This window comes from Sycon ciliatum, chromosome 1 (assembly GCF_964019385.1).
Source record: "Sycon ciliatum chromosome 1, ocSycCili1.1, whole genome shotgun sequence".
NCBI lineage: Eukaryota > Metazoa > Porifera > Calcarea > Leucosolenida > Sycettidae > Sycon > Sycon ciliatum.
This window is the reverse complement of record NC_088643.1, coordinates 94,902,204-94,927,802: the sequence shown is the minus strand read 5'-3', so window position 1 is coordinate 94,927,802 and position 25,599 is coordinate 94,902,204. Positions and strand designations below refer to the sequence as shown.

Sequence of the window (25,599 nt, the reverse complement as noted above, 5' to 3'; positions counted from 1 at the left end):
TGCAGGAACCAGGTGAATAGAGACATACACGATTGTACAGTAAAACCTGTCAAGGCGACCACCTGCCTCAGAAGACCACTGTACCGAGGGACCAAGGGTTGCTATTCGCAGTCAAACAACCCTGGATAAGGAGACCACCTGGTAACAGAGACCACGTTTTGAAGGTCCCTAAGCGGTCGTCTTAGACAGGGTTTCACTGTGCAAGTATCTTGATGCGTTACATCTCATGGTTTAGTGTGGATACTTGTATATTTTGGAGTCAGTTTGTGTACAGGTACTTCATGATAATTGGTCCGAACACAAAATTATTCACTTCTTTCTGAGCGGCGCCAGTATTAGAACATTCTGAAACACCATATTTCTTCTCAGGACCGTCAGTATCTTTGTTTGCCCTGAAACTAATCAGTGATAGCATACGTTTCTCCTTTGTTCTGTATTACTTTGCTACAGGTTACATGACGGCTGCAGGCAGGCCAGTGACTATGTTCTGGCCCTGGCAGGTGCTGGCATGCAATGCATTGACTTCAAGGATATTGGCCGTTGATGTTCAAACTGTGCGACGACGATACTCCATTATATCATTCTACATGTAGTGCATGGCACAAGAGTTTTGCGCCATATTAATTTATTTTTGGCTTTGTACAAACCGGTTTGAACACGCATGCACGCACACACACGTACAGATATCTCCCACCGCTCATCTTCAATATTCATGCTTCTTATTTTTATTCTATCAATTTTTCTTGAGACAAGACTGCCTTGCAAAAAATATGAATGAACAAAGACTGGGAAGCACACCGACAACAAAGATAAAAAAATGATTCAAGAAGGCACACTAGAGAAAGGAAGAGCGAGAGCAGTCGACCGGTGTTGCTGGTCACAATATTATGTCACAAACTAACCATGATAAGACAGCAGAATGCAGTAGTACTGTAATTGAGTAAGTCAAAGACCGGACGCTATGTACAATAGTAGGATACTAGGAAATGAATTGAGCGGTTGCAAGTATGATTCTTGCATCATATAAATTACATACCAACACAATTCTAGACTATCTAACACTATTAATCTGGAAACAATTGTAATAAAAAAGGAAATTTGGAAATGTTGCAAACTGGAGTTGTAATGTTCGCTTGTGTCCGTGCTTGCAGCTACCTAGGGGAATGGTTTGTTGAAGGACCAAGTCAATTTGGGGACGGGAATGGTAAGATATCACGGGTGAAGTGAAATGGAGTGTGGTAACATAGCATGCACACACACACACACACACACACACACACACACACACACACACACTGTGAGGTGATTGTGCACATACGGGTACTTGATGTACATGCACGAGTAAGTCATAGTTCAGATGAGATTGGTTCATGGAGTGAGAGTGGGGGTCTGATGATGACATTACTCTTCACTGGACTCTTTCTTCAAGAACGAGTGCACGCTGTCAAAGCCGTTGTCTCGTGCAATGTGTATAAGAATGCCAGTCGGTCGACGGCCACGCTTCGGTAGACAGAAGCTGCAGTTGCAAATGTCGCGACACGGCGGGCAAACCCAAGTCTGCGAACAGAATGGAGTGCACACACACACAACGACGATCATTGAAATACAGCTACCTGTACTGGGGTGCTCAGCAGTGCCGGTGGTTCAGCTTGTAGCCTTGCATGATACAGACTGTACATGATACTGTGTCAACAAGTGTACACGCTACAGTTCACACTAATCAACATCCATGTTATGAATGTACCCATGGTGTGTCCCCCGCCATGTACATGTACTGCACATGTATACCGCAGTGGTCAGTGGAACAGTCCAAGTAATCCGACCACTACAACCGTGCCGTTTTATGGCCGGAGTCACGTCCCTTGACAATCTCCAACAGTTACTATCCAGTACAGACCAGAGCTTGTACGCACGGTAGCAGGTCATGCACACACATACACACACACAACTCACCAGATCTTTACATGCCTCTGCTGCATCTTCTCCGTAGCGATTACGTAAGCAGGGCCCACAGAACTAGATGATAAACATTGCACACAACATGGAGTACACCACGTGTCACTAAACATTGCACACTCTACTCACACAATTAAACCCTCTTTCTCTTGAATAATGTAGGTCAACGCCACAAAGCCATCTTCTAAGCAGTGCCTCAGGGTTTCTATTTGCGCGCATACACGTGGCTGACAACAGCAGTGCCAATATACATGTAGAATGGAGGCCCGTGGTATTCTAATTGCGCGAGTATGGTAGCTCTATCAATGCTTGGAACGTGCTGCCATCAGCAACATTATTTAAGAGCCCAAACACACCAGGAGGAGGGGAGAGAGAGAGAGAGAGGGAGAGAGAGAGAGAGTAAGTTACATTTATAAAGACAGGTAAGTCTAACAAATGAGGACTGAGACTTCTCAACAGGGTTTTTACGCCTGAAAGCAGGTGCATGATTTAAATAATAAGAAAAGATGAAATGAAAGCCTGCTCACAACCCCGCCCAGCCTTGCGAACTGGGAATGGTGGATTAAGAACCCGGGTTCAACGCTTGAGCAAGCGCTACATCATCTGGTTGTGACGTCAAGAGAGAGAGAGAGAGAGAGAGAGAGAGAGAGAGAGAGAGAGAGAGAGAGAGAGAGAGAGAGAGAGAGAGAGAGAGAGAGAGGGGAGTAATACACCCATCCACACACCACACATTCCAACCACTGCCGTTGGGCACTCACCTGGCCACGCACACCGACACAGTGCTTGTTGCGACATGTCGTTTTCAAGTCCCTAGTTTTCTGACGGCATTGATGGCAGGTGGAACCCTGGGCAAGTCAATGACACACCCACACAGGGGATAACACAGAGAATGGTACACATTGAGTTCCTATACAACTCGGGAATAGCATCAGACAGGTAACTGAGATTATGTACTCATTGTTATCAGAATGAAGTAGCTTGTTTGTGTGCACCTCTACAGAAACACATCTATAAGTCATTGATATACATGTATCCAGTCGGGTTCTACTGGTGTTGCCACCTTACAAGCGGGCGGGCAGTACAGCCACTGAAACCCGACCACTGGGTCAAACTGCTCCATGAGTTAGTTGCATGCATGGTAAACGTGTGAACTCAGTCACACCTAGCTAGACAGTCACAGTGTGCACAGCTGCGGGATGCCAGTCACCAGGGGGCTATCCTGACTGCCCTGACCACCGTGACCTGGTGGCCAGCATTGCAACACGCTACACATACCTCCACTCGGTCGTAGACTTTCTCTGAAGTACTCTGGGCTATCTGAGTTAAATCTTTCGGGTCATACTGGGTAGCGTCATCATCCAGTTCAACGGGCACCGGCACAGAACTCCTCGGCCTGGAGCAATACTTCGGAAGCTCGTCATACTCAAGTTCCTAAAATAAACAAAACAAAGAACCAGAAAATCCTGACGATTGTTATTTCATGACCGAAACCTTCAATTTTTTCTCCTGGAATGATGCTTTCATTACAGTCAGACCTCGCCTAACCGCACACACCTGTTTTCCAAAAAGGCAAGGGGAAAACAGAACCAAACACACATAATGATGATAAAGTGACTGTTGCATGCGATGTTGCTCTGCTAGATGTTTAGTAGTGCTAGGCGTGTCCGGCAAAACACTTGAATCTGTGTTTTGATTTGGCTTTCAAATTCTACCATTTGCCATTTCGTCCATGGTACATTAGTGTCTTTTGTAAGTGCTGTGCCCTTCCTGTAGATCCTCTTTTTCCTACCCCGTCACACTACAAACAACGCACCCCTCCTCCCTCCCCCCCCCCCCACCCACATGCTCAACTTACGCAATACTTTGTTGACTTCTTTGCACCACCACTGCTTAGGCGAGCACTCCTGCGAATCGGACCTTGAAGACGAGCTGACCTTTGTGGAGTAGAGCGTGGCTTGCTGGCCTAAAAGACCAACAAACACACATCGACAGACAATGCGTCAAGCAACAACACATTCAATAGTCCTTATTGGCATCACGCCATCGTGGAATAAAAGAATAATAAGAATAATAATAGTGGCTTGGAGGGCCTGGAGCAAGACAGCATCAAATTTAATGCAAGTAATAGGTGGGTGAGAGCATACTGTGTTTCCTACACAGTGCTAGCACGCTTTTATGTGTGTCCTTGTAGTTGTAGGGGTCAGGTCAGACTGACTTGTTTAGAGAATGAACAACAATCTCAACGTCCTCCTTGCAATGCAATGTACATCCCTTCATTCCTTACTACTATTGTACTAGTACATGTCACAGGGCTCTGTTGATAATCAAGCAAAAAGTTCAAAGATTTTCAAACGGACACTGGGTTGCGGTGTTGTTGCCAGCACGTACCGGAGCTCGTCTCTTCGGAGCAATGTCGCGTTTCAATGCCGCCAATTCGCCCTCGGGGAAAAGTTCCTTCAGCTGTAGAGAGTGCCAAACGAGATAAAGAACACATAATCTCAACAATGAACAACAATACCATTAATCCTTGCCTTGAGAAAGAGAAGAATTCAAATGCAAATTTGAAATGGGATGTAAACAGCTGGCTACTCACGAATGCTTTTCTCTCTCGAATCATTTCTTCTCGTCGCAATTCATAGGGGCTGAGGTTGGGAGCTTGCACGGCCATATTATCTTGAAGTTGAAGAAGACAGTAACTACAGACTGAAGAAAGGGATGAGACCAAACGAACTTCACTGCACGAAGTTCACCTTGCCAGAGTTGTGAAGACGAAAAATCAAAACTACTTGAACAACACCAACGGTCGAACTACTGAATGACCCCACGTGGACCCATGCTCTTTTCCCGCCACAAGATCACGTGAAGACTAGAACGCACAAAAAAGCAGCTGATCTGGTCTGTGATCACGTGTGCCCCAATATCACGTGCCTCCACTTGTAACCATGGTAACATTGCCCACGGCGCACATCGATCTCGATGCGCCGCCGGGCCGTGCCGTTGCCGATTCCAAAAACGATGCCAAACACAGAACATGTAATGCTCACGGTCAACACACAACCGAACTCACTGTCGAGTGTCGTGTACTTCGTAGTGCAGTGTAGTCAGTTTGTTGAGGGTTGGAATGGTACAATAACTGAATAAGTAAAGCTGGTCTCAAATTCATGGAGGAATCGTTCCTTAGACTTTCTGACCTAGATCTGTGGATAATAAGTGAGCGAGTCCTGTGCGAATCATAGACATAGAGTACCGTCCAACATCAATCATTATACTTGTATGTTGTAGAATTGTGGTGACTTGATGCCATAAATTTGTCACGTATCCACATTCCCTTATGTGGAAATGGGTTTTACTGATGAAACAGTTACCTTCGGTTCGTAGGGACCCGGAGAGTTGTGAATGTTTGTCGATCTACCAACGCCTTGGGTAACAACAGCGTGAATGTAGTGGTGGTTGACGTTGGAGAATGTCTGCTGGTAAGACACATTCCATTCATAAGCAGTTGGACTGTTGAATGTGTTACATTCTCACTGACCAAAATTCCTTCTCGTTGTGATGGCAGCTGACGTGGAGGAAGCGGTAGCTCAGACCTTGTCCCAACAACCCTCGGACAATGGGCATGCTAAATCTGGTACTGCTATGCACTTGCACATTGTGTGTGTGTGTGTGTGTGTGTGTGTGTGTGTGTGTTTGTGTGTGAGGTGAGGTGAGGTGTGTGTGTGTGTGGTGTGTGTGTGTGTGTGTGCGTGTGCGTGTGCGTATGTCCCCCCCCCCCCCCAACCCCTCTGACAGTACGTCGCGGCGTGGCCAATTCTGGCAGCTGTCAATAGTAGTAGTAGTAGTAGTGCGTATGTGTGTGCGTGCGTGTGTGTGTGTGTGTGTATGTGTCTGAGTATACGTATGTGTGTGTGTGTGTGTGTGTGTGTGTGTGTGTGTGTGTGTGTGTGTGTGTGTGTGTGTGTGTGTGCTTGTGCCTCCGATTTGGCAATCCACCTTAGTACATGAATCAAGAGTTACACGTACCTTCACTGGGGGCAGGGGTAAATGCAGTTGGATCCTGGGGCGGATACCCTCATGCTGTCAATCTTTTTTCTGCACCTACATTATTATAGTCCTCGCCACGTACTGTGGTGTGACTAGCTCATAGATGGGATCATTTCCAAGTCTACCCTGGGTCTGGGATTTCAGGGTGTCAGCCATTGGGCGGTTCAATAGCCATTTGAGTCATCTTTCCAAGATTCCTTTTGAATCCGTCTCCTTTTTCCCCAGGGAGATCCTCGTAACCTGTTTATGGCAGTGAGCAAGTAAAGTGTGTGTGTGTGTGTATGTGTGTGTGTGTGGTGTGTGGTGTGTGTGTGCGTGTATGTGTGTGTGTGTGTGCGTGTGTGTGTGTGCGTGCGCGTGCGTGCTGTTATCACATTTGATGAATTTGCATCTGAGGTCTAAGGCATGTGTCTATGGTTGCTGATTGTGTGCGTATGGGCACGTAAATGGTACATGTATTATAATACATGTGCCCACTATAATGCAATGGCCCTGGGAAATGTGGACACCCAAGGGACTGTCCCTATTTCAAATGTGTCCTCCTTTTTGATGTTGAAATGTGCATGTACAAAGGAAAGGTGTCCTTGATTCCCGGGTGTATCCTTGTTCTTCTTTAGGACAGGTGTCCGGCACACAGTGTACTGTGACAGGTTGACACTATTCATTAAGCACTGTACAGTGGTATCATAGCAGTAGTGGACCTCGTTTGATCTCCAAGCTCAACCAGGCCAGGCTATCACTCAATCTCTGGCTATAGCCTGCAAATTCAGGCAGTTCAGGCAGTTGAGGCATGCTCTGGATCATGTACACGCTGCTGCCTACTTAGTGTATGCCCACTTCAGCACTGACAGTCTGTGTGCCTTGTTTCGCCGGATGTTAATTGTTGCCAGTGTGGCAAGGATGACCGGCAGTCCGCCACCACCCCGTGTTGTATGATAGTGGAGGCACTCGTTTCTGTTCATCGCACTACAATGTACTACAGTGTACTGAAGTATGATTGTACTGTACCAACGTGTGTTGTTCACTGTAGAGAATGGAGCGCTCGAGGAGCAGTCGAGCGCTGCTGTCAGCACGGAAGTTGAAGATCTCAAGACAACCCACGCACTGCAGCAGGAGCTGAATGCCAACAAACTGAGGGACTTGACATCTGCTAACAATGAGCTGAAGCAACGGGTAGACAGCTTGGTTGCTGATTTGGAAAGCCGGTCAAAGGAACTAGAAGAGTAGGTCTCACCCAGGAAGCCTTAACCGCATGTGTATACTGACTTGCAGCGATTAGAGAAATGGCTGCTCTTCACTTCCTTTGCTTTCTTCCTTTGTGTTCATTTCAAAGCACTAGTAACTTATCTTATGCAGTTGGTCCTGAAGTCAGATGAGGCTTTTTAGTAGAAGTTTTTACCGTGTGATCCTGCTGATTTCGCCAAAGTGCTTGTTGTGCGTGAAACAATAGTCTTTATTCTCTCAGTTCCCTCAAACCAACCAATATTCAGTCTCCGGACTAAGCATATTGGATACCAAACATATCGTGTCACTTCTCCACCGATCTTGGTTACGGAGAAACCATTCCCAAGTTCAGAAAGTGGATTGTCGTTTTCCTTGCTGTAAATCTCACCTTTTTGTGTTGTGTCCATCGGTGTGAGGCCTCGTTACCAAGGTTACTGTCACTTACTACTGGGTACTTGCGTTGATACTTGCAGGTCACGACGCCACCATGCTCAACATAGCCAAGAAGCAGAGAGCAAGCATGGGCAGTTGATGGATGATCTGCAGCAGCTGCGTTCCAGTCTTAGTGTCAAGGTGCGTTTGCTGTTGTTACCTCCACCCGTCTGGTGTGTTCTGCACATCTGTGTTGACATGCTGTGTGTGTAGTTGGCCATGTGTGAGGAGAGAGAGAGAGAGAGAGAGAGAGAGAGAGAGAGAGAGAGAGAGGGGGGGGGGGGGGGGGGAGAGAGAGAGAGGGGGGGGGGGGGGAGAGAGAGACTGTGTTGGTTGACTGAGTTAAGGCCGATTCATACTTCATTTCGCGTACAGGAAAGTCATCGCGCGACGATCATAATAGTTGAGCTCAAGTGACTTTGCGAAGTAAAATAAACAATACATACATACAATGGCAATAAATAAGATAAATTGTGCACTCATAACAACAGCAAAAATGAAGAAAGTCAAGTTCCATAACGTTTTCTTGTGACTGTCATCAGTGGAACGCCGTCACATAAAAATGTAATAACTAAAACACACACTTATATACATGTAGCTAATATGGTTTCAGGTAGAAATACAGCAGCTAACAAGTACAAAAAGCGAAGTTTGCACCTTTGCAATGTGTGAATATAGTGTATGTGAGAAAGGTAGTGGCAGATGAATGTGATACTGTGTGAATGAATGTAATGGTGCGTGTGTATTACTTGAAGAGTGTGAGTGATACAACGTTTTCTTTCTGTTTACATAGCACAGGGTCACGAGTACGAATATACACAGCTTCCAACACCTGCAATTGCTTGAAGAAACGTGCGCAACGAATAACACTAAACCAGGAATCGTCAAACACCTTACGACATTCTGGACTGGACACCAAATGCTTGTACACTGCAGACTTCCTCTTGTCAACATCAAACTCCTCCTCATCACTACTCTCATCCTCCATCCTCCTTTGGTGTCCAGTCCAGAATTTATTGCCATTTTACGACTATTGTCTCCTCGTCGATTGTTTACGTACATACAAGTCAACTTTTTCGCGATACGACGCGTTTTCCGTAAGCGAAATGAAGTATGAATCAGGCTTAATTAAGGGATGTGCATAGGTTTTGTTTCTTTGTTTGCTGGAGAAAACAAAAGTCGAATACTTGATCCTGCCGTACCCTTCCAATCTCGATAAATATGTTCCCAGCTCCGATATACAATGCACTCACACTGTGTTGCTGCAAGTCACGCTGCCATGGCTTCAAATTTAAAAAAAAATACACACATACTACTACATTGTAGATCTGGTGTTTGTAACTGTCAACTTTCGATCCAAAACTAGATGAAAACATGTCACTTTCTGACACCATTGATTTTGTACATAAAAGTGGCATGCCTTCCCCACCAGTGCTAGGCATTCTAGTTCGGGCTGACATGATCAGTAGGTGTAGGGGTTTATTCCCTTAGATCAACCCCCCCCCCCCAAGTATCACGTTGCAATGAAGGTTCGCATCTCGAAACATAAAGGACACTTTGAAAAAGGCTACACACCAAATTGGAGCGAGGAAGTGTTTCAGATCAGGAAGGTTCTCTTCACAGATCCGGTTACGTATCAGTTGGAAGATCTAAAAGGTGAAGAACTTCCAGGCGGTTTCTATGAAAGTGAACTGCAGCGAGCCAAAGAAACCGGGCTGAGACTGAACAAAGTGATTAAAACGAAGCGCAATACGTCTCTGGTATCTTTCAAAGGCTATCCGACCAAGTTTGGCGAATAGACACCCTTAGCAAAAAACGTTATGTTGTAACGGTATTATCGTAACGGGGAAAATACCGTGATTTGGGTTCGACCTTTAGCAAGATGCACGCTATTTTTAGTACGCTGTTGCCACGAGAGTAGCTTTGATTTCGCGCGGTACAACCATTTTTGTCACCATATACGCGATACAAGGTGAAATGCGTACGGACTATGCAATATTTGGCCAAAACACGTACCGTTGGTCACAACGATAAATCAGCCCCCATAACGTTTATACGCTGCAGCTTCAACGCTATTTGGGTGATCAAGGTACGAGTACCGTAAAAAATAGCGTTACCGTTGTTTGCTAAGGGTGTCTAATGGCTAAGAAAATCGGAAGTTAATCGGTTGCGTAAGAATAAAATATTAGGGGTCGCCCACAAATATCGATGTTTTTTTAGAGAAGATATTCGTTCGTTAGGGGGGGGGGGGGGGGGAGGGGGGGGGAGGGGGTTTGGGCCCTGTTCGTCTTGTCTTTGCAGAAAAAAATATCGAACTCTATCTATGGACGGGCGCTGTTCGAACATGTAGTTTATGACCTACACAAAGTGAAAGTCAACCTCGTGAGCATAGCCATGGCAAGGTTGTGCGACCGTGGCAACGTAAACCTAGGTGTATGGTGACATTAGAGTGGCAGCTGGTCACGTTTCATGAGGAAATTGAACTTCATTAAAAAATATCGATCTCTTGCATTAACATGTGTATGTTCGTTTTGAGGGGGGAGAAATGAACAAATATCGTCTTGAAAAAAACATCGAGAAATGAACAAATATCGTCTTGAAAAAAACATCGATATTTACGGACGGCCCCTTATGAGAAAACTATGTATTTCATGAAATGAGCGAAGGGTCTGCCACTACACTATGATGTTTTATGCTGGTATCTTGTAATGTCCATACGCAAGCGTGCTCACACCGTCGTCGAGGATGTACCTCTTGCTGTCGAACGGCGATAGCGCCACTTTGCGGATGGTTTCACCGTAGATGTGGTGGTTCCGGCTGCGCAGGAAGTTCATCTCTCTCTCTCTCGATACTCTGTCGATCACGCAGAAGGCAATCCTTGTACGTCAAGAACTGCAGGGTGTCGTTCACGACAGACTTCTTGACACCCTTTGCACGCTTCGCGGACTCTTCGCCGGTGTAGGCGTACATCTTGGAGCGAAGTCCCACAAACTCGCTCATGATGCGCCCACCTAGCTCATCCTTGAACTTGCCAACGACTTTCTTGTTTGCGACGGAGTGCAGAGGATGATCAGCCGGATAGTTGGACGTGTCGTACTGATCCATCATATCACCCATGTCCGCATATAGGTCGTCCGTGGCGTACTGCAGGATGAACGGATCGGTGTCCGTGTTACATAGCCGTACGTTCTCGCCATAGCGCGGCTTCAGAGTGTCGTAGAAGAAGCTGTACATGAGCACCTTCGACAACTCCAGGATGAAGAAACCCACATAGATGGGTTTGTTCAAGGTCACTTGACACTTGAAAAACTCCACCGCAACCAGCTCGTTGTCGTACACGATGCTGCGCTTGTACGTTGGCTTGACGATGGAGCGCCGCAGTCTGTCCACCTCTTCTTCAGAGCGGATGAGCTTCAAGTTCAAGTGGCGGCGGACATTCTCCATCCTCTTGCCAAACACTGCATTGTTCATGAGCTTGTAGAAGTCCTTCTCAAACTCTGATGCAGCATTCTTGCGCAAATCGGTATTCAGCTGGATGTACGAGCGCATCCACGGACGCTGCGAGAACTGGAGGACGCGATGGACTGCGTTCACTTCCACGCCAAGCGCAACGTATGCCTGCAGATTCACGTAATGGCACACGTAGCGAGTTTTTGGCAGCAGAGTGAGCATCAACTTCTTTTCCTTCTGCTTGCCCAAGCCGAGCTGTTGCGCCAGTTGCTCCTGATGTGGTGACAGCATGTCATCTGTCACGCTCATGTTCTCGGGGCAAGGAGGATACTCGTTCAACGCATCGTGGATGCCATCAGGAATCGTGAGATCACATTCCACGATGTTTCCGACGGGTGAATCGTGAGGATGCGTCATGGCTATGTCATTCACGAGATCGTCGCTGATATCCTCCACGAACTTGAACTCGCCAATAGGCAGGGCTGCTGCATGGCCCAGCCGTACAAATTGTTCGCATCGACGTACTGTAGATATGTTGTCGGGTGCGAGGGATCGTATCCGTCTGGGGTCAGGTCGTTGTTGGCCTCGGCGTATCTCTGCACGCTCATACTGATTCCGCCACGGATACCGTGCTCGATGAACGTGTGCATGGTGACATCAGAAAGTAGATCCAGACTGACATCGGAAACCTTGAGCAGTGCACTCCACGCCAACCCGGGCAGCGTGTAATAGTTAGCCGGATCCAGCGAGTACGTGGCGATGGCAGTGGTGCGGAAGTTCTCGAATACATCTACCAGCAAGTACACGTCCATCTTCAGGTAAAGATCGTGACAATCAAACCTGTTCCAGACGGTTCTGGCATGGCTGTACTCATCGTCAGTGATGTGTGCTTCGGACAGCGACGAGTAGAACTTCTCTCGTGGGGGAAGACTGTCCTCGTCGAAGCGGCTGAACGAGTCCATATACTCGTACGGATACACACCTTTCCGAAGCAGAAGATCCATCTTCTCGGGATCGTCACCATGCAGATCACGCATGCGGACGAACGCTTCTCGAGGTGTTACCTTCGCGAGCTTATCTAGCGAAGTGCTTAGAAAAGCGTACGAGTCGATGAAGACAAACTGCCGCCACATCATAGCGATGTACTTTTCCGTGTTAGAGGGAACGATGTTGATGGATCCCCGCTGTTCCGTATGCTCCTTGTCTGCAGCATCTTGATACGTCACTTCGTCAATCTTCGTTTTGCCGAGATGACAAACGATGTGATGTGCCTCGTACCCCTTGAGGTTGTGGAACACTACCGGGATTTTCACCTTGGCGGGTACGATGCGTAGCTGAAGATTGCAGGAGTTGTGCGCTGCTCCGCGAAACGCACCCGTCATGTGATGGTGATCATGCTCACGATCCCCTCCAAGTCGACGTTTGCATATCCAGCAATCCCTGGCGTTGAGAAAGCAAGCCTCCTCGTCGGGCGTCAGGTTCATCGGGTGGCGATTCTCCAGATCTACACGAATGGAGACTTCTTGCTGTTCCAGGGAGGTCAGGAACTGCTCTACTGCATCTTCACCCGTATGCTGGAACGTATCCGTCACGGTGCCATCACTTCGCACGACGATGTATGCGGCAGAGCAGGGTATGTGCTCCGAGTACTGCTTGGTCTTCTCACCAATGCTTTTAGGCTGAGCATGTGGTGCGATGATGCTCTCGAAATCCGCATAAATCACATAGGGTGCACGAAGCTGTTTCTCGCACTGTGTGAAACGCAGCTTTTCACCCTTCTGCGGCATCACCGTCCGTGCAACAAGATGGTCTTTGCAATGCAGCTAGTGACTTTCCAGAGCCGTCTGAGTACTCAACACGTTCAAACACCTGTAGCACACCTTCCAAATATACAGCTTCGACGCGATCCATGATCCATTCCGGACAAATTCATCGATTTGAGCATCGATCTCTGCTGCAGCACTTTCCAATTTGAAACGAACATCATCGTCATTCAGGACGATGGTTGTTCGTGTGCGCACGATGAAGCTGATGTCCACCTTGTCACCGGTGACACCATCCTGCTTCATCAAACGCAGCTGGAGGACAATTGCTACCTTGTACCTCCCAAACACGATGAGATCATCGCGAAGCAGCTCACTCATGCTCCTGTCCGTCAGCTGCAGCAAAACACTAGCATCCTGGTACTCTCCGAGAGTTATATGACAGACGTAGTTCCTCAGAAGTCTCGCATTATGCTCGAGCTCGAACTCGAACACTCGCATCACTCGACTTGGCTGAGACATCTTGAAGCTAAATGTGAGTTCAACTAAGCAAGCTTACTTCCACCTTTCTTCATCGAAGCAAGTAGAAGGAAAAGTATCTAGAGTATTCCTCACCAGTACACGTATGGAGTATTGCTCCCAGCATGCATACTGTACTGTCCTTGAGCTGTCTTCGTTTGTAGTCGGTTCTCGTGCAAGATATGATTGCCGCTGTGCGTGCACTTGTTTGTGATGTTTTGCATTAGGAATCAGCAGCAGAGGATGCTCGTAATGAGGTGAGCTTCTGGTGGAAAAGAGTAATACGGTTGCCCATGATGAAGTTTCGCGAGCTTTCTACAGAGAAAGGCAAAGACGCAAATGAGACGCAATGAGAGACAATGATATTTGCTCTTTGGGGAGCTTTTCTGACCGCATCTTTTATTCTCACGGTGGTGCGTGGCCAACAAGAGACTGTTGTTGCTGGTGCTGGTGCCGTGGCACATGCTTTTAGTGACTTTGTGCTGTATGCAAGTCTAGTAGAAGTATGTGTTGGTCTGATCATGACTCTTGTTTGCATTCACGTACATGCAGTGTGAAGCTGAACATGGCAAGCACCAAGAGCAGCTTGCCAGTATGCGCAAGGAGTTAGAGCAGCGCCACTCGGAGCAGGAGAAGTCGCTCACTTCTGCCCAGAACGATCTTAAGAAACATTTAGAGAAGGTATGTTTTCCCGTGCGAGTGTATGCTTGACTGCATGTGTGTGTATGTGCGTGTGCAAGTGGCACAATGTACTGGCACTGCACAAACATGCATTTAATGTGAACTAGCACTGCTGGTGTAGTACATGTACGTACACAAATGTTAAGTTGATGTGAGAACTCTACGGAGCCATGTCGGTATGTACTGACTTTGTTTTGTAACTTGCCTACCCGTCTTGTGCTCAGGAAAAGGAGAAAACTGCCGCAGCAGAAAAGGAAGCTGCATCTTTGCGAGATCAGGTTGCAGCGAAAGAAGAAGAGCGTCAATCTGCTGTCCAGGAGAAGGGTAAAGCAGAACGGCTGACACAGCAGTTTCGTCAGGTATTTAGAAGAAACAAAGAATCTTGTTATCGCCATTGTGTTGATACTGTCTTTGCTAGCCTCTTCTGTGTTATTTATATCTATAAAAGGTCCTGGCTCATTGGTGGTGTGATGTAGACCATTTTGACGGCTCGTATGGCAAGGTGGGAGGAGATACCTTGAAGGGGGATAATACCCCTGATACCCCTGATTACAACTATTATTGCATCAACTAGGATCCTACTAAACTGCGATACTGGCTGTAATCAAGAGTACTGTCCTTTCCCTTATGTCTTCCCACCTTATTATTCTTTTATTCTTTTATTCCACGATGGCGTGACGCCAATAACCTTGCCTCATACGCTGTCAGAAAGGTTTGTGGCCACGTCTGTGTGTGTGTGGGGGGGGGGGGGGGAGGGAGGGTCTTTGTTATTCGGGGTGTGCCATACTAGTCTATCTACATCCTATCAATCGCAGTTCTTTCCTTTCTTTTCATCTTTCATGTTCAGCTCTCTCTCTCTCTCTCTCTCTCTCTCTCTCTCTCTCTCTCTCTCTCTCTCACTCTCTCTCTCTCTCTCTCTCTCTCTCTCTCTCTCTCGAATGATCGATCGACCCCGTAGGCTACTGTAGTCTGCAAGAGCAACCCTTGCCGCTTGCCTCTCTTCTTACTCCCCATGTAGAGTACATGTGCTGGTTTTTGTTTGTCTAGTGTCAAGGTTCCTGTAGAGCCCCCCCCCCCCCCCCCCCCCCAAACGTGTCACTGAATCCCACTTGTATGATTTTTATAACACGAATTTCTCTCCACTTTTTCAACGGTTTCATTTTGGTGACCTGACTTCTTTATTACATGTATCCTTGTGCTGTCTTCAATCTCTACAGGAAGCTGAAAAGGCCAAAGGAGAGGCCAAGTCCTTGGAGACGGAAGTGCACAAGTGGCAAACTAATTACGAGTCTGTGGTAAGGACTTTGACCATGCTAGCTATTACATCTTTGCTCTCTCTTCCTCTGTGTTCCTCTGTGTTCACCGTCTTCTTCTCTCTCCTCCCATCCACTTACTTAGTCTGTGGTAAGGACTTGCACCGTGCTAGCTAGTGCATCTTTAACTTGGACCGTGTTAGCTATTGAATCTTTGCTCTCTCTTCCTATGTGTGTGCGACTGTGCTAGCTATTGCATCTTTCTGTTCCTCTGTGTTTGCCTTCTTCTTCTCTCTCCTCCCATCCACTTACTTAAACTTTGTTGTTTTTCCTTGTTGGCACGTTTGCTCACTGTGACATCAGCAAACCTTACTGAATGACACCCAGAAGCAGACGGAGAAGGGCAAAGATGATGTCAAGAGCCAGTTCATCAAGCTCAGCTGGGCACAGAACAAGCTGAAAGCGGAAACAGAAGCGCACAAGGAGACAAAGAGTAAACTGGACACGACATCGAAACATCTCAGTACTGTTCAGGAGGAAATGTCCAAATTGCGCAAAGACTACGATAAAACCATGACCGACGTTCAGGTATGCTTTGTTCCAACGTATTGCAGAACTTTTTGGGCTGGTGGTGTTGTGTTGCCTTCTGAGTAGGGCTGGAACGGGTAGGGGTTTGGTCGGGTAACGAGTTTAGGTATTTCTATCCGGGTAGCACAGGTACCCTCTCGGGTATTTTTTGACATGGTTTATACAGCGAGTGTGCACTTGCGCTACATAGAACGTGTACAGTAAGCACGTAGCCGTGCTTTTTACATGCACCGTTGCAAAAACACCGCACTCCCACTACCCGATCAGGTTCTCGGGAACAAACCGCCGCCCGAATACCTGCTCTAATTACGGGTAGCACGGGTACCCTACTACCCGATGACATCCCTACTTCTGAGTGCATTTGTTTGGGGAGAGTTATAACTTCAGAGCTTGCTAGATATCCCCAGAATCCATGATTGTTGTTGTTGGCCAGCTCGGTCTGTTTTGAAACTGTTGCAGGTGGTGATTGTTTGGTAGACAAGCTTGACTGGATGGCATAATGATTGTGTTTATGAGTGTACTCCATACTCTTGTCTGTGCGCTGAATGCATTGCTTACTGTACTGCATGCATGTGTGACTGTCTAGTTATACATTTCACGGTTGTATTGAGGAACTGCTATGACCTAGTTCTCTGTACTAGATGCAATGTACTGGTAGCCAGAAGTCAGCTGTGCTGTCCTGCTGGTCTACCATGGATAAGGACATGAAGTACATTGCATGTACTAGATGCATATGCTGTACGTGGACTAGGGACTTGTTTGTGGGGCTGTCCCGCTCTTTATTCCATTTTTGTTTTGTTTTGTGTGTTTGTGCATGCAGAACCAGTCGATGAGATCTTCCACACAGCTTGATGGCCGCATTCGAGAAATCGAAGCTGAGCTGAAGAAGAAAGTGGAGGAGAACGACATTGAGCTTCAGGTTGGTACATGTACATGTTGTGCTCCTCGCTTGTTTACATGCTATCATGATCATTACTTTGAAATAGTTACAGTGAAGCCTGTCTAAGACGACCGTTCAAGGGACCTTCAAAACATGGTCTCCGTTGCCAGGTGGTCTCCTTATCCAGGGTCATTTGACTGGAAATAGCATCCATTGGTCCTGGTTGCAATGGCCTTCTAGGACAGGTGGTCACCTTATCCGAGTGGTCACCTTGACAGGTTTTACTGTATGTCTGTGGTGGTGGGTACCGCTATGCAGGTTACAACTGTACTGTTCAGCATGTATGTCCTGGTGTGTGCATGCGTGTGTGGAGATGAACTCTTGTGTAATCATGGTGCTAGTAAAGCTTATACCAGACGAACTCTGATTTAGTCACCCACACTAATAGCAAGTACTGTATTACCTTCACTAGGGGCAGGGGTAAATGCAGTTGGATCACGGGACGGATGCCCTGATGCCGTCAATCCTTTTTCTGCACCTTGTCCTCGCCCACTTACTGTAGTGTGGTGAGCCCATAAGTGGGTTCATTTCCAAGTCCACCCAAAGTTTGGGGATTTTAGGGGTGTCGGCCATTAGGTGGTTCAGTAACCAATTGAGTCATCTTTCCAAGATTCCTTTTGAGTCTCTCTCGGAGACTCCCCTCTCCCGGGGAGACCCACGTCACCAGTGTTGGCAGTGAGCAAGCACAGTGTGTGTCTGTGTGTCTGTATGTCCTGGTGTGCATGTGTCTGTGTGTCTGTATGTCCTGGTGTGTGTGTGTGCTGTGTGTGGGGGGGGGGGGGGATGTCTTTGTTACTTTGTTCACACGTTGTACTGAAGATGGCAGTGGTTCAGGTACAGGTGGTGCTGCTAGTCAGCGAAAGGGTTGGTGGAGCAGGTCCTAGCTGTTTCTGACTTTGTAATTTATTGTGTACAAATGGTATGGCGTGTGTTGCCATGTTCTCACTGTTTAACTGCAGGCACACAAGGTGACCGCACAACAGCTTCTCGACACTCAAAGCCGATTGAAAACTACATCTGAAGAACTGTCTGCAGCGAAGACATCGGTATGTAAAATTGTATTGTTGGAGATGTCTACCTTCTCTTATTACTAAGAACATACGTAGACCTACTGGTAGTCCTCCTCCCACTGATCGCTCCTTGCCTTTGCTGCTCTGTGCAATGTGCTGTTGTTTTGCTGCTAGGTTGAAGAGAAGACCAGCCAAGTGGAGGAGCTACAGCAGAACGTTTCAAAAGAACATGACCGGTTTGAAGATCGGCAGCGCGAGTGTGAACGTCTCAATTCTCGGATCAGTGAGATAGGAGAGCTCCGTCAGCAATTGACCCAGTAAGTCATGCTCTCCTTGCCTAATGGGATAACTGGATGGGATAACTGGATGTGTCTAATTAGCACCATCGATTTGATAAATCCAGCGCCTCTCAACTACTTGGCTAATTTCAGAATGACTCTTACCAGTATTTTGTGTGTGTGGGGGGGGGGGGGTAATATCAGGAAATATGGTATGGTATTTTGATCCAGTGTTCTATTTTCTCCTTCTTTTGTGCTGTTTTGTTTTGCAGAGAAAGGGAACGTGTCACAACTCTAAGCTCTGAACTTGGTGAAGTTCTTGCGTCTCGTTCTGAGTTGGAAGGAGAGGTTGGTGAGCGGCAGCAGCGAGAAGGAGAGATGCTATCCTTTCATCAGCGTATGGCTGCTATGAATGCTGAGCTCCAGTCACAGAACAACAAAATCTCTGATGATGTAAGCTGACTTGCCACAGCCACGAACAGTGTTAATCTTGATCTAGTCTCGCTTTACATGATCTTGCTGACTGACCCTATGTGAGTGTGTATCATTGTCAGTGAACAACCACCACTCATGTCTGTGTGTTTGTTTCTTTGTAACAGCTGTTAGCAATACGGAACAGTCACTCAGACCTGAAGGTGGAGCATGATCACTTGGCCGAGGAACGAAGTCGACTGGTGAGCACAGCAATAGTAATGTAGCTCGGAGCGTGCGTGTGTGTGTGTGTGTGTGTGTGTGTGTGTGTGTCCATTTTAGGTGGTCTCCTTCTGCGATTTCAAATGGTCTATATATGTGATAGTGGCATGTACATCAAGGATACATGATGACTGTGATCATAATTGTGTGCCCCTTTCTTTGCCTCAGTGCATTGATCCTTTCTGCTCGTGTGTATCTCTTTGGAAATTGCTATGTTCTTGCTGGTCTAATGGCAGCAACGGGAGTTTGAAAATCTCCAGCAGCAGTACAAGACTGAAGTATCCAAACTCTCCGCGAAGGTAGATGACAAAACCAAGGCCGGTAAGTTCTTGTTTTCATGCCCTGCTTTTAGTCCTACTACTAATGGTAGTCGACTTTCTGCAGTTTGCCTTTTGCTGGAGATTGTCCACGGACACGTTCTTGAGTGCAGCTTGCACACGTCTGTTTATGCCACTGGCCGTGTGCGATTATAAGAACTGTGAACTGCTGTAGTAGATGATGTAATTCACACTAGCTAGGCTTGCTGCTGTAGTAGATGATGTAATCCACACACTAGCTAGGCTTGCTGCTGTAGTAGATGATGTAATCCACACACTAGCTAGGCTTGCTGCTGTAGTAGATGATGTAATCCACACACTAGCTAGGCTTGCTGCTGTAGTAGATGATGTAATCCACACACTAGCTAGGCTTGCTGCTGTAGTAGATGATGTAATCCACACACTAGCTAGGCTTGCTGCTGTAGTAGATGATGTAATCCACACACTAGCTAGGCTTGCTGCTGTAGTAGATGATGTAATCCACACACTAGCTAGGCTTTACCTGCACTAATTCCGTACAGCGTAAGTAGATCCAGTTTATCTGAACTTTATCCGCTTATGCAGTGCTTTACCTACAAGATATTGTGTTGCTCACCTTTGCCAATGCCGTTCAACCGTCTGTATTGGAACTGTACCAATGTATGGAAATGCTATGGTGTGCGTGTTGTGCTTGGCGTGTTGCAGTGGAACAGCTAACAGTGCTGTTAGATGACGAGAGGGGAGAAGTGCGTGTCTTGAAGCGAAAGAACACCGCTAGCGTAAAGGTACGTCCACAGCTACGTGCAACACTAATCAGCAGCTATATTGCCAGTTGCACCGCAATGATGTCAGTTTATTTGCCGGAGTTTCCGACCCTCTCTCATGAATGGAAAATTGGAAATGCATAGGAATGGATGGACATTCCACTATAAGAAATACCTTTGTGCGGATGATGAAGTATACAAATTTGTTGGGGATTTTTTTAAGAACTTGTGACAGTTGCGCATAGTCTGTTGGTGTAACATTGTTGATGTTGGATATTGGATATTGCTAGATTGTTCTGGTGTGTTAGTCTGGTAGTACATTGTACATTCATTGCATTGCCTCAGAATGACCATCAGAGTGATGATAACCATGAAGCACTATGGTGTTATTCCGGTACCAACAGACACCAGCAGCATAGTCAACTACAACAACAACAACGAAAACAACCGCCATTGATTCTGTTCTCTCTGTTCTGTGTTGCAATAGGACTTGACACGGCAGCTCCTACAGGCCAGGAAGTAAGTTAAACCACTCTTTTTCTCACTTAGGGCCTGCGTTATTGGCAGCTTCTCTTTAGTTTCCAGATTCTAGCAAGCTGTTGCCGTATCTTGATCTGTAGTTGTTCGTAACTGACAGGATGACATGCTTTGTTGACACATTGGTACTATCCAGAGTAAGACATCCACCCCCTGTAGCCTGCAGTCCATGTTTCATGCAGCTCGACACCATAAACAACAGTCTTGGGCTTGTCTATGCTGTGCTTAATCTAGTCATGCACCCAAGTCATATAACGGAGACTTGTTCTATGTTTATTTATTATTTTGCTTTTCTTTGTACTCTGTAACTACTGTTACATGTAGGGCTTCTCACTTTCTTGCTTTTCATAACCGGAATGATACCTGGCAAAAGACTGGGGCTCAATTAGGAACATGAAGTGATAGGAATTATGATGAAATGGTGCAAACGAACCAACATGGTGGCAATGGAATGTGTGTCCATGTGGTACAGTGGTGTGTTTGCTTTTGTGACTAACAAAATATCATTTGTTTTGTGTGAACTGTCTTGCAGAACTGTGGATGCTTTGAAAACCGGTGAACTGGATGTAGAAGAGCTTCGTTTGCAAAGCGGTATCAGCTCTGGCTCATCAGCTGCCAATCGCGGTGCTACTATACAGCGCTATGCATCCGACATGGACATCTCAACATCAGTAAGCTCTGTTCCCGAGATATCCTAAATGCAGTACATGTGGCAGAAATCATGGTCCAGTACCCTTACCCACTTTGCGCGCATGTGACCAAGTGACCATGTGTGAGCAGCCTCATGTTTTGCCCACACTGCAAGGAGCTGCCTGCCTGCATGCATGTAGACAAGAGTGCATGGAGTGTAGGCTGGTGTCATGTATACATAAAAATGTGGGGACGACTCGATCATGTTCCGACGGACGGTACCTAGCTTCAGTATCCCGTACCTGTCCTGTACCATCGCACACATCCAGTAGAGATTTTCATGCAATTGACTGTGTGTTCTGTTGGAGATAGCTGAACTAATCCAGTTGTTGTGTGTGTGTACTGTGTGTGTGTGTGTGTGTGTACTCTGTATACTTCTTTCCTGTGAATGTCTGTACAGTCCTATGGCACAGAGATAGGAGTGAGCAATCCAGACGTAAGTACATCTACAATCATCTATATTGTATAATTAATTAATTATGTACACACTGTATACCGTATACTCTAATTCAGAAAATTCAGGTGCTCAAAATTTTCGGTATGAGGGCAAAAGGCCAGGTTAGGTAAATAGAAATTTCAGGTACAGAGAAGCAGTTCCCTATTGGATTACGTGTGTCAGTGTTTGTTCGGTTGTTGAAATTTTAGGTATGAAAGAGATGCACCGAAAATTTGTGATTACAGTACCCTGCACTGTATTGCTATCCGCTATACTGGCACTGCCGGGGCACTGCCGGGGGAGGAAAGGCCGACAGGGATGGCAACCTGCCTCAATGAATCATGTTCTTTGCCACCAGATACCATTATTGTCCATCTCCAAAGCTCATGAAAGTGTTCTGGACTCAATGGAGTACCTCTATCTTTACATTACTCAGTATACAGTCATGACTCATGTAGCTATGCACATCACTCCTTGCACTGTGTGTTGTCTCGTACAGTGTATTCAGCATTTGCAATCTCATGTCCTGCTGTTTATGGTGTGGACTGTATATGGTGTGGTGTGGACTGTGTATGGTGTGGTGTGGACTGTGTATGGTGTGATATGGACTGTATATGGTGTGGTGTGCACGGTGTATGGTGTGGTGTGGACTGTATATGGTGTGGTGTGGGCTGTATTTGGTGTGGACTGTATATGGTGTGGCGTGGACTGTATATGGTTTGGTGTGGACTGTATATGGTGTAGTGTGGACTGTATATGGTGTAGTGTGGACTGTATATGGTGTGGTGTGGACTGTATATGGTGTAGTGTGGACTGTGTGGGGTGTGATGTGGACTGTGTAGGGTGTGGACCGTGTGTGGTGTGGACTGTATATGGTGTGAACTGTGTATGGTGCGGACCAGGTGTGGTCTGGGCCGGGTACAGTTTTGGTATCTGCAACATTCGGTATTGCAGTCTCCTGTTTGGTTTCCATGTCACATACTTGGTAGGTCAAGACCTGCCTCTGTTTGCTTTATGGACTTTTGTGAGGGTGTTCCCTGTGTGTGTGTGTTTGTGTGTGGGTGTGTTTGTGTTTTGAATGCTTATTTCGTTCAGGCTGTTCGTGGTAACTCTGCTCCGCCACCTGCAAGCTACCATCGCACTACAAGTCCCTCGGCAAACCCGGCATCAACTTCATCATCGCAGCGTATCAGGTCATTGTCCGTGGGCCGTGTTGTTGGGCCCGAGCAACGTACACAACATCAAACGTCAGCCGGGCCTGCATCCGTCTCTGTGCCCACGTCTACGGAACGAGCACCTGACATAGATTCCAGCAATCTGGAGAGTGTCAGCATACAACGACCACCAGCGGTTATAGAGAAAGAGCGACGAATGCTTCTCAGCAAGATTGGTAGTCTACAAAACTCCCATGCCAGCAAGGATGAGAAGATGGAGTTTATGGAGAGTCATATCATTGAGCTTACGGAGGAAATTCGGAGGAAAACAAGGTGAGTTACATACAGGCAGGCATGAATAACTTGTAATATTTTAGAACTCCAATGGTTTATCTCAGCTTGACCGGGTACCGGGTGTGTGTATACTTTTGCTGTTTGTAGAGTACAGAGTAGAATGTACACAAACACTACGGCCCGGGACGGTCATGCTCCGTGAGATCTGATCTCATGAATAGCAGGCAAGCTGTAGATTATGATGTGCTGTGGACTTCAAACAGAGGGCCGTGCACTGGGCAATGATGCTGCCTCTTTCTTCCGGTTGGACTTCATCGATCACGGCTGTACCTGTGCATAGCCATACGCGTACATCAGTGTACTTCTTTGTGGATTGGATTGGCTATAAGTTGACTGTCAGTGTGCTAGTACGTGATTGTACTAGCTTTGTTGCTGCTGTTGTTTGTTGTCATGCTGATTCTACGTACCAACCTTTCTCGCTGCTGCTGCTGCTGCTGCTGCTGCTGCTGCTGCTGCTGCTGCTGCTGCTGCACCCTCCTCTGTGTTGTAGAGCTATTCAGTGCCTTGTTCTACGTCAAGATTCTGGTAGTATTTCTCCTGCATCGTTAGACAGTTACAAGGTATGGAGCAGCTGGGATTGACTGGCTGTACGGGGTACATGTACATGTACATGCTAGTGCACCCATTGTACATTGAGCACTGCACACTGCTTCTACCTGTACTTGTGCCCAGGTGGAAGTCACGTCGTATAATCTGCTGATGGACTGTGTTAGTGAATCGGTTTTGCCTTCTTAGTGCTTGTGGGATGTGTAATACTTAGCTCTTCGGGGAGTAGTCCCGATGTGACGTCATATTATGCATGTACATAATACCACACCCACACACCATGTGCACACAGACCATTGTCACTCAGGTGCGCCTGTTGCACTTGTTGTTTCTTCACGGTACAGCTGCAGGCAGGCCCGCAGCGAGGCATAATGGCGTCTGTCTTCCACTCACGCAAGGTCGACCAGAAGATGACACTCAACCTTTCTTTAGAAATCAATTCCAAGATGCAAGCTGTGCTTGAAGATCTTCTAATAAAGAATATGACACTGAAAGTAAGTCGTAATGTGCAGGTGGTGGCGGTCAGAGAGTTTGCTGATCAGATTTTGAACATGTACAGTTGCGCTCTGGGAAATCCAACCCAAAGTGCAAAGCATCCTGGACCAGTTCAGATTACATGACTGTATGTGCACATGTGTACCCAGTACTAGTATGTCCAGCCACATTCATACCATTATTTTTTAAACTTAGCTTGTTGAAGTGTGAAGTGTCTAGTCTACTCATTCTTTCTTGGAGATGGTGCTCGAAACTGGTACAGACTCTCAGTCTGGTATGACGTTATACTGGGTAGTGCTGGTCATTAATAGTCTCTGGCTGCACACCCCGAGTTACTTGTTATGTCCACTTCAACTTGAGCATGTCATTCTATGTTGGGGCATTTTGTGTGTGTGCGTGCACGTGTTGGTGCATCCTAATGACCTGGTTTTCTTGCTATACATGTGCTTGTTCTTGTGCAGGACAATTTATCCACTCTGGGTCAGGAGGTGGCTGATCTGTTGGCTGTCATCAAGCATCACAATATCCGGGTTCCCAGGAAGTTTTGAATACTGTGCATCTCGTTGGAGCGAGTTAGGTGTTTTTTGTGCTATTGTTGAGTTTGTCGTTTGTTGTTGTTGTTGCTGCTTGTCTTGCTGTCAGCCCTCTGGGCGCTGGCTTTGGCAATTTGCTTTCTTGTTTGATTTTGTTTGGTATTCTCTCCAGATATTCTCGCGCCTGGAAATTTTGTTGATTTTCCTCTACTTTTTTCTTATTTTCGCTCTCGTCTTGCCTCGAATTTTAGCTGCAGAAGGTGTATGTGTTTCTTAACAACATTGAGTAGATAGCAGCAGCGGCAGGAATGTCTATATTATCAACCCTTTACTCGCGTTTTACTCTTCCTGGATACTCATCGCAAAGCAGGCTCCGCATGTGTTTCTATCCTCAGCACCTGTTTATTGGTGCACTGCTTCCTTTTCCACAAGACGATCTGTTTTGTTGCTTTTCTTGCTCAGTCTTGGTCTGTGTGTGTGTGTTTTATGTGACAATGCTGTGGCACTCTGGACCATGACATTATGTTGTTTATGTACTTCATACATTGTAAGACTGGCTAGCTGTGTTGATTGAATTATCTTTAATAACTTATAGCTGTATTGCTCAGGGAATTGCTTCGCTGTCACGTGTCCACATGTTGTTTGTTGTGCATTTTGTCCAGGACTCATGCTCTTTAGCTGGCTCATCTGCAGAATATCCCTACGTTATTACCACTGTGTTATCACCAACCTGTCATTTTCATTATTCTCTCTCTTGTTTTCTCCTTCTCTTTTTACTTTCTCTATTACCAGGTTATTCGAACAGAGTCCACACGCTGGGTCATTATGACACAGCGTTGGGTCATTATGACACAGCGTTGTATATACTTTGAAGGGTTAAAAATACCAAGGTTGAACCCAGCATATGCATGGTATGCATGGTATGCATGGATGCATGGTATGGGAAACGAAGAAATATAACTGGTC

General features: G+C 46.5%; 3 protein-coding genes across 6 annotated transcripts in view; 2 read left to right on the top strand and 1 right to left on the bottom strand.

Annotated features, from left to right (window-relative positions):
* LOC135806617 (tRNA (34-2'-O)-methyltransferase regulator WDR6-like) overlaps positions 1–1,119 on the top strand; it is a 36,632-nt gene extending 35,513 nt beyond the window's left edge. For all 3 annotated transcript variants that reach the window (XM_065320844.1, XM_065320843.1, XM_065320842.1), the window contains exon 28: positions 451–1,119. In XM_065320844.1, coding sequence (XP_065176916.1) covers positions 451–544 — 94 coding nt within the window. In that variant the 3' untranslated portion in view covers positions 545–1,119. The remainder of the gene's footprint in view (positions 1–450) is intronic.
* Positions 710–4,745, bottom strand: LOC135806618 (cell division cycle-associated protein 7-like). Its single transcript, XM_065320845.1, has 7 exons — positions 4,550–4,745; positions 4,345–4,416; positions 3,812–3,919; positions 3,232–3,387; positions 2,715–2,801; positions 1,954–2,016; positions 710–1,557 (listed from the first exon to the last, which is right to left on the bottom strand). The coding sequence occupies exons 1-7, from the start codon at positions 4,622–4,624 to the stop codon at positions 1,402–1,404; spliced, it is 717 nt and encodes a 238-aa protein (XP_065176917.1). The 5' UTR covers positions 4,625–4,745; the 3' UTR covers positions 710–1,401.
* Positions 4,746–5,037: 292 nt separating this feature from the next.
* On the top strand, positions 5,038–25,483 carry LOC135806614 (coiled-coil domain-containing protein 186-like). 2 transcript variants are annotated; one of them, XM_065320819.1, is made up of 23 exons: positions 5,038–5,429; positions 5,516–5,584; positions 7,028–7,220; positions 7,695–7,794; positions 13,613–13,642; positions 13,938–14,066; positions 14,291–14,425; positions 15,284–15,361; positions 15,683–15,907; positions 16,728–16,826; positions 17,807–17,893; positions 18,032–18,174; positions 18,408–18,588; positions 18,735–18,809; positions 19,065–19,149; positions 19,830–19,909; positions 20,376–20,407; positions 20,958–21,096; positions 21,516–21,551; positions 22,647–23,038; positions 23,550–23,619; positions 23,950–24,099; positions 24,562–25,483. In XM_065320819.1, the coding sequence occupies exons 1-23, from the start codon at positions 5,420–5,422 to the stop codon at positions 24,646–24,648; spliced, it is 2,625 nt and encodes an 874-aa protein (XP_065176891.1). In that variant the 5' UTR covers positions 5,038–5,419; the 3' UTR covers positions 24,649–25,483. The 2 variants fall into 2 exon arrangements, with proteins under 2 accessions (XP_065176891.1, XP_065176892.1); XM_065320820.1 differs by lacking the exon at positions 5,516–5,584.
* The last annotated feature ends 116 nt before the right edge of the window (positions 25,484–25,599 follow it).

Excerpts from the sequence above, each read along its gene's own strand:
- LOC135806618 (XM_065320845.1), bottom strand. The coding sequence starts at position 4,624 with ATGGCCGTGCAAGCTCCCAACCTCAGCCCCTATGAATTGCGACGAGAA. Across the intron at positions 3,920-4,344 it reads CTCCGAAGAGACGAGCTCCG|GCCAGCAAGCCACGCTCTAC; the intron begins GTACGTGCTGGC and ends TTGGTCTTTTAG. Across the intron at positions 2,017-2,714 it reads GTGTCGGTGTGCGTGGCCAG|TTCTGTGGGCCCTGCTTACG; the intron begins GTGAGTGCCCAA and ends TTTATCATCTAG.
- LOC135806614 (XM_065320819.1), top strand. Across the intron at positions 19,910-20,375 it reads AGAACACCGCTAGCGTAAAG|GACTTGACACGGCAGCTCCT; the intron begins GTACGTCCACAG and ends GTGTTGCAATAG. Across the intron at positions 21,552-22,646 it reads TAGGAGTGAGCAATCCAGAC|GCTGTTCGTGGTAACTCTGC; the intron begins GTAAGTACATCT and ends TATTTCGTTCAG.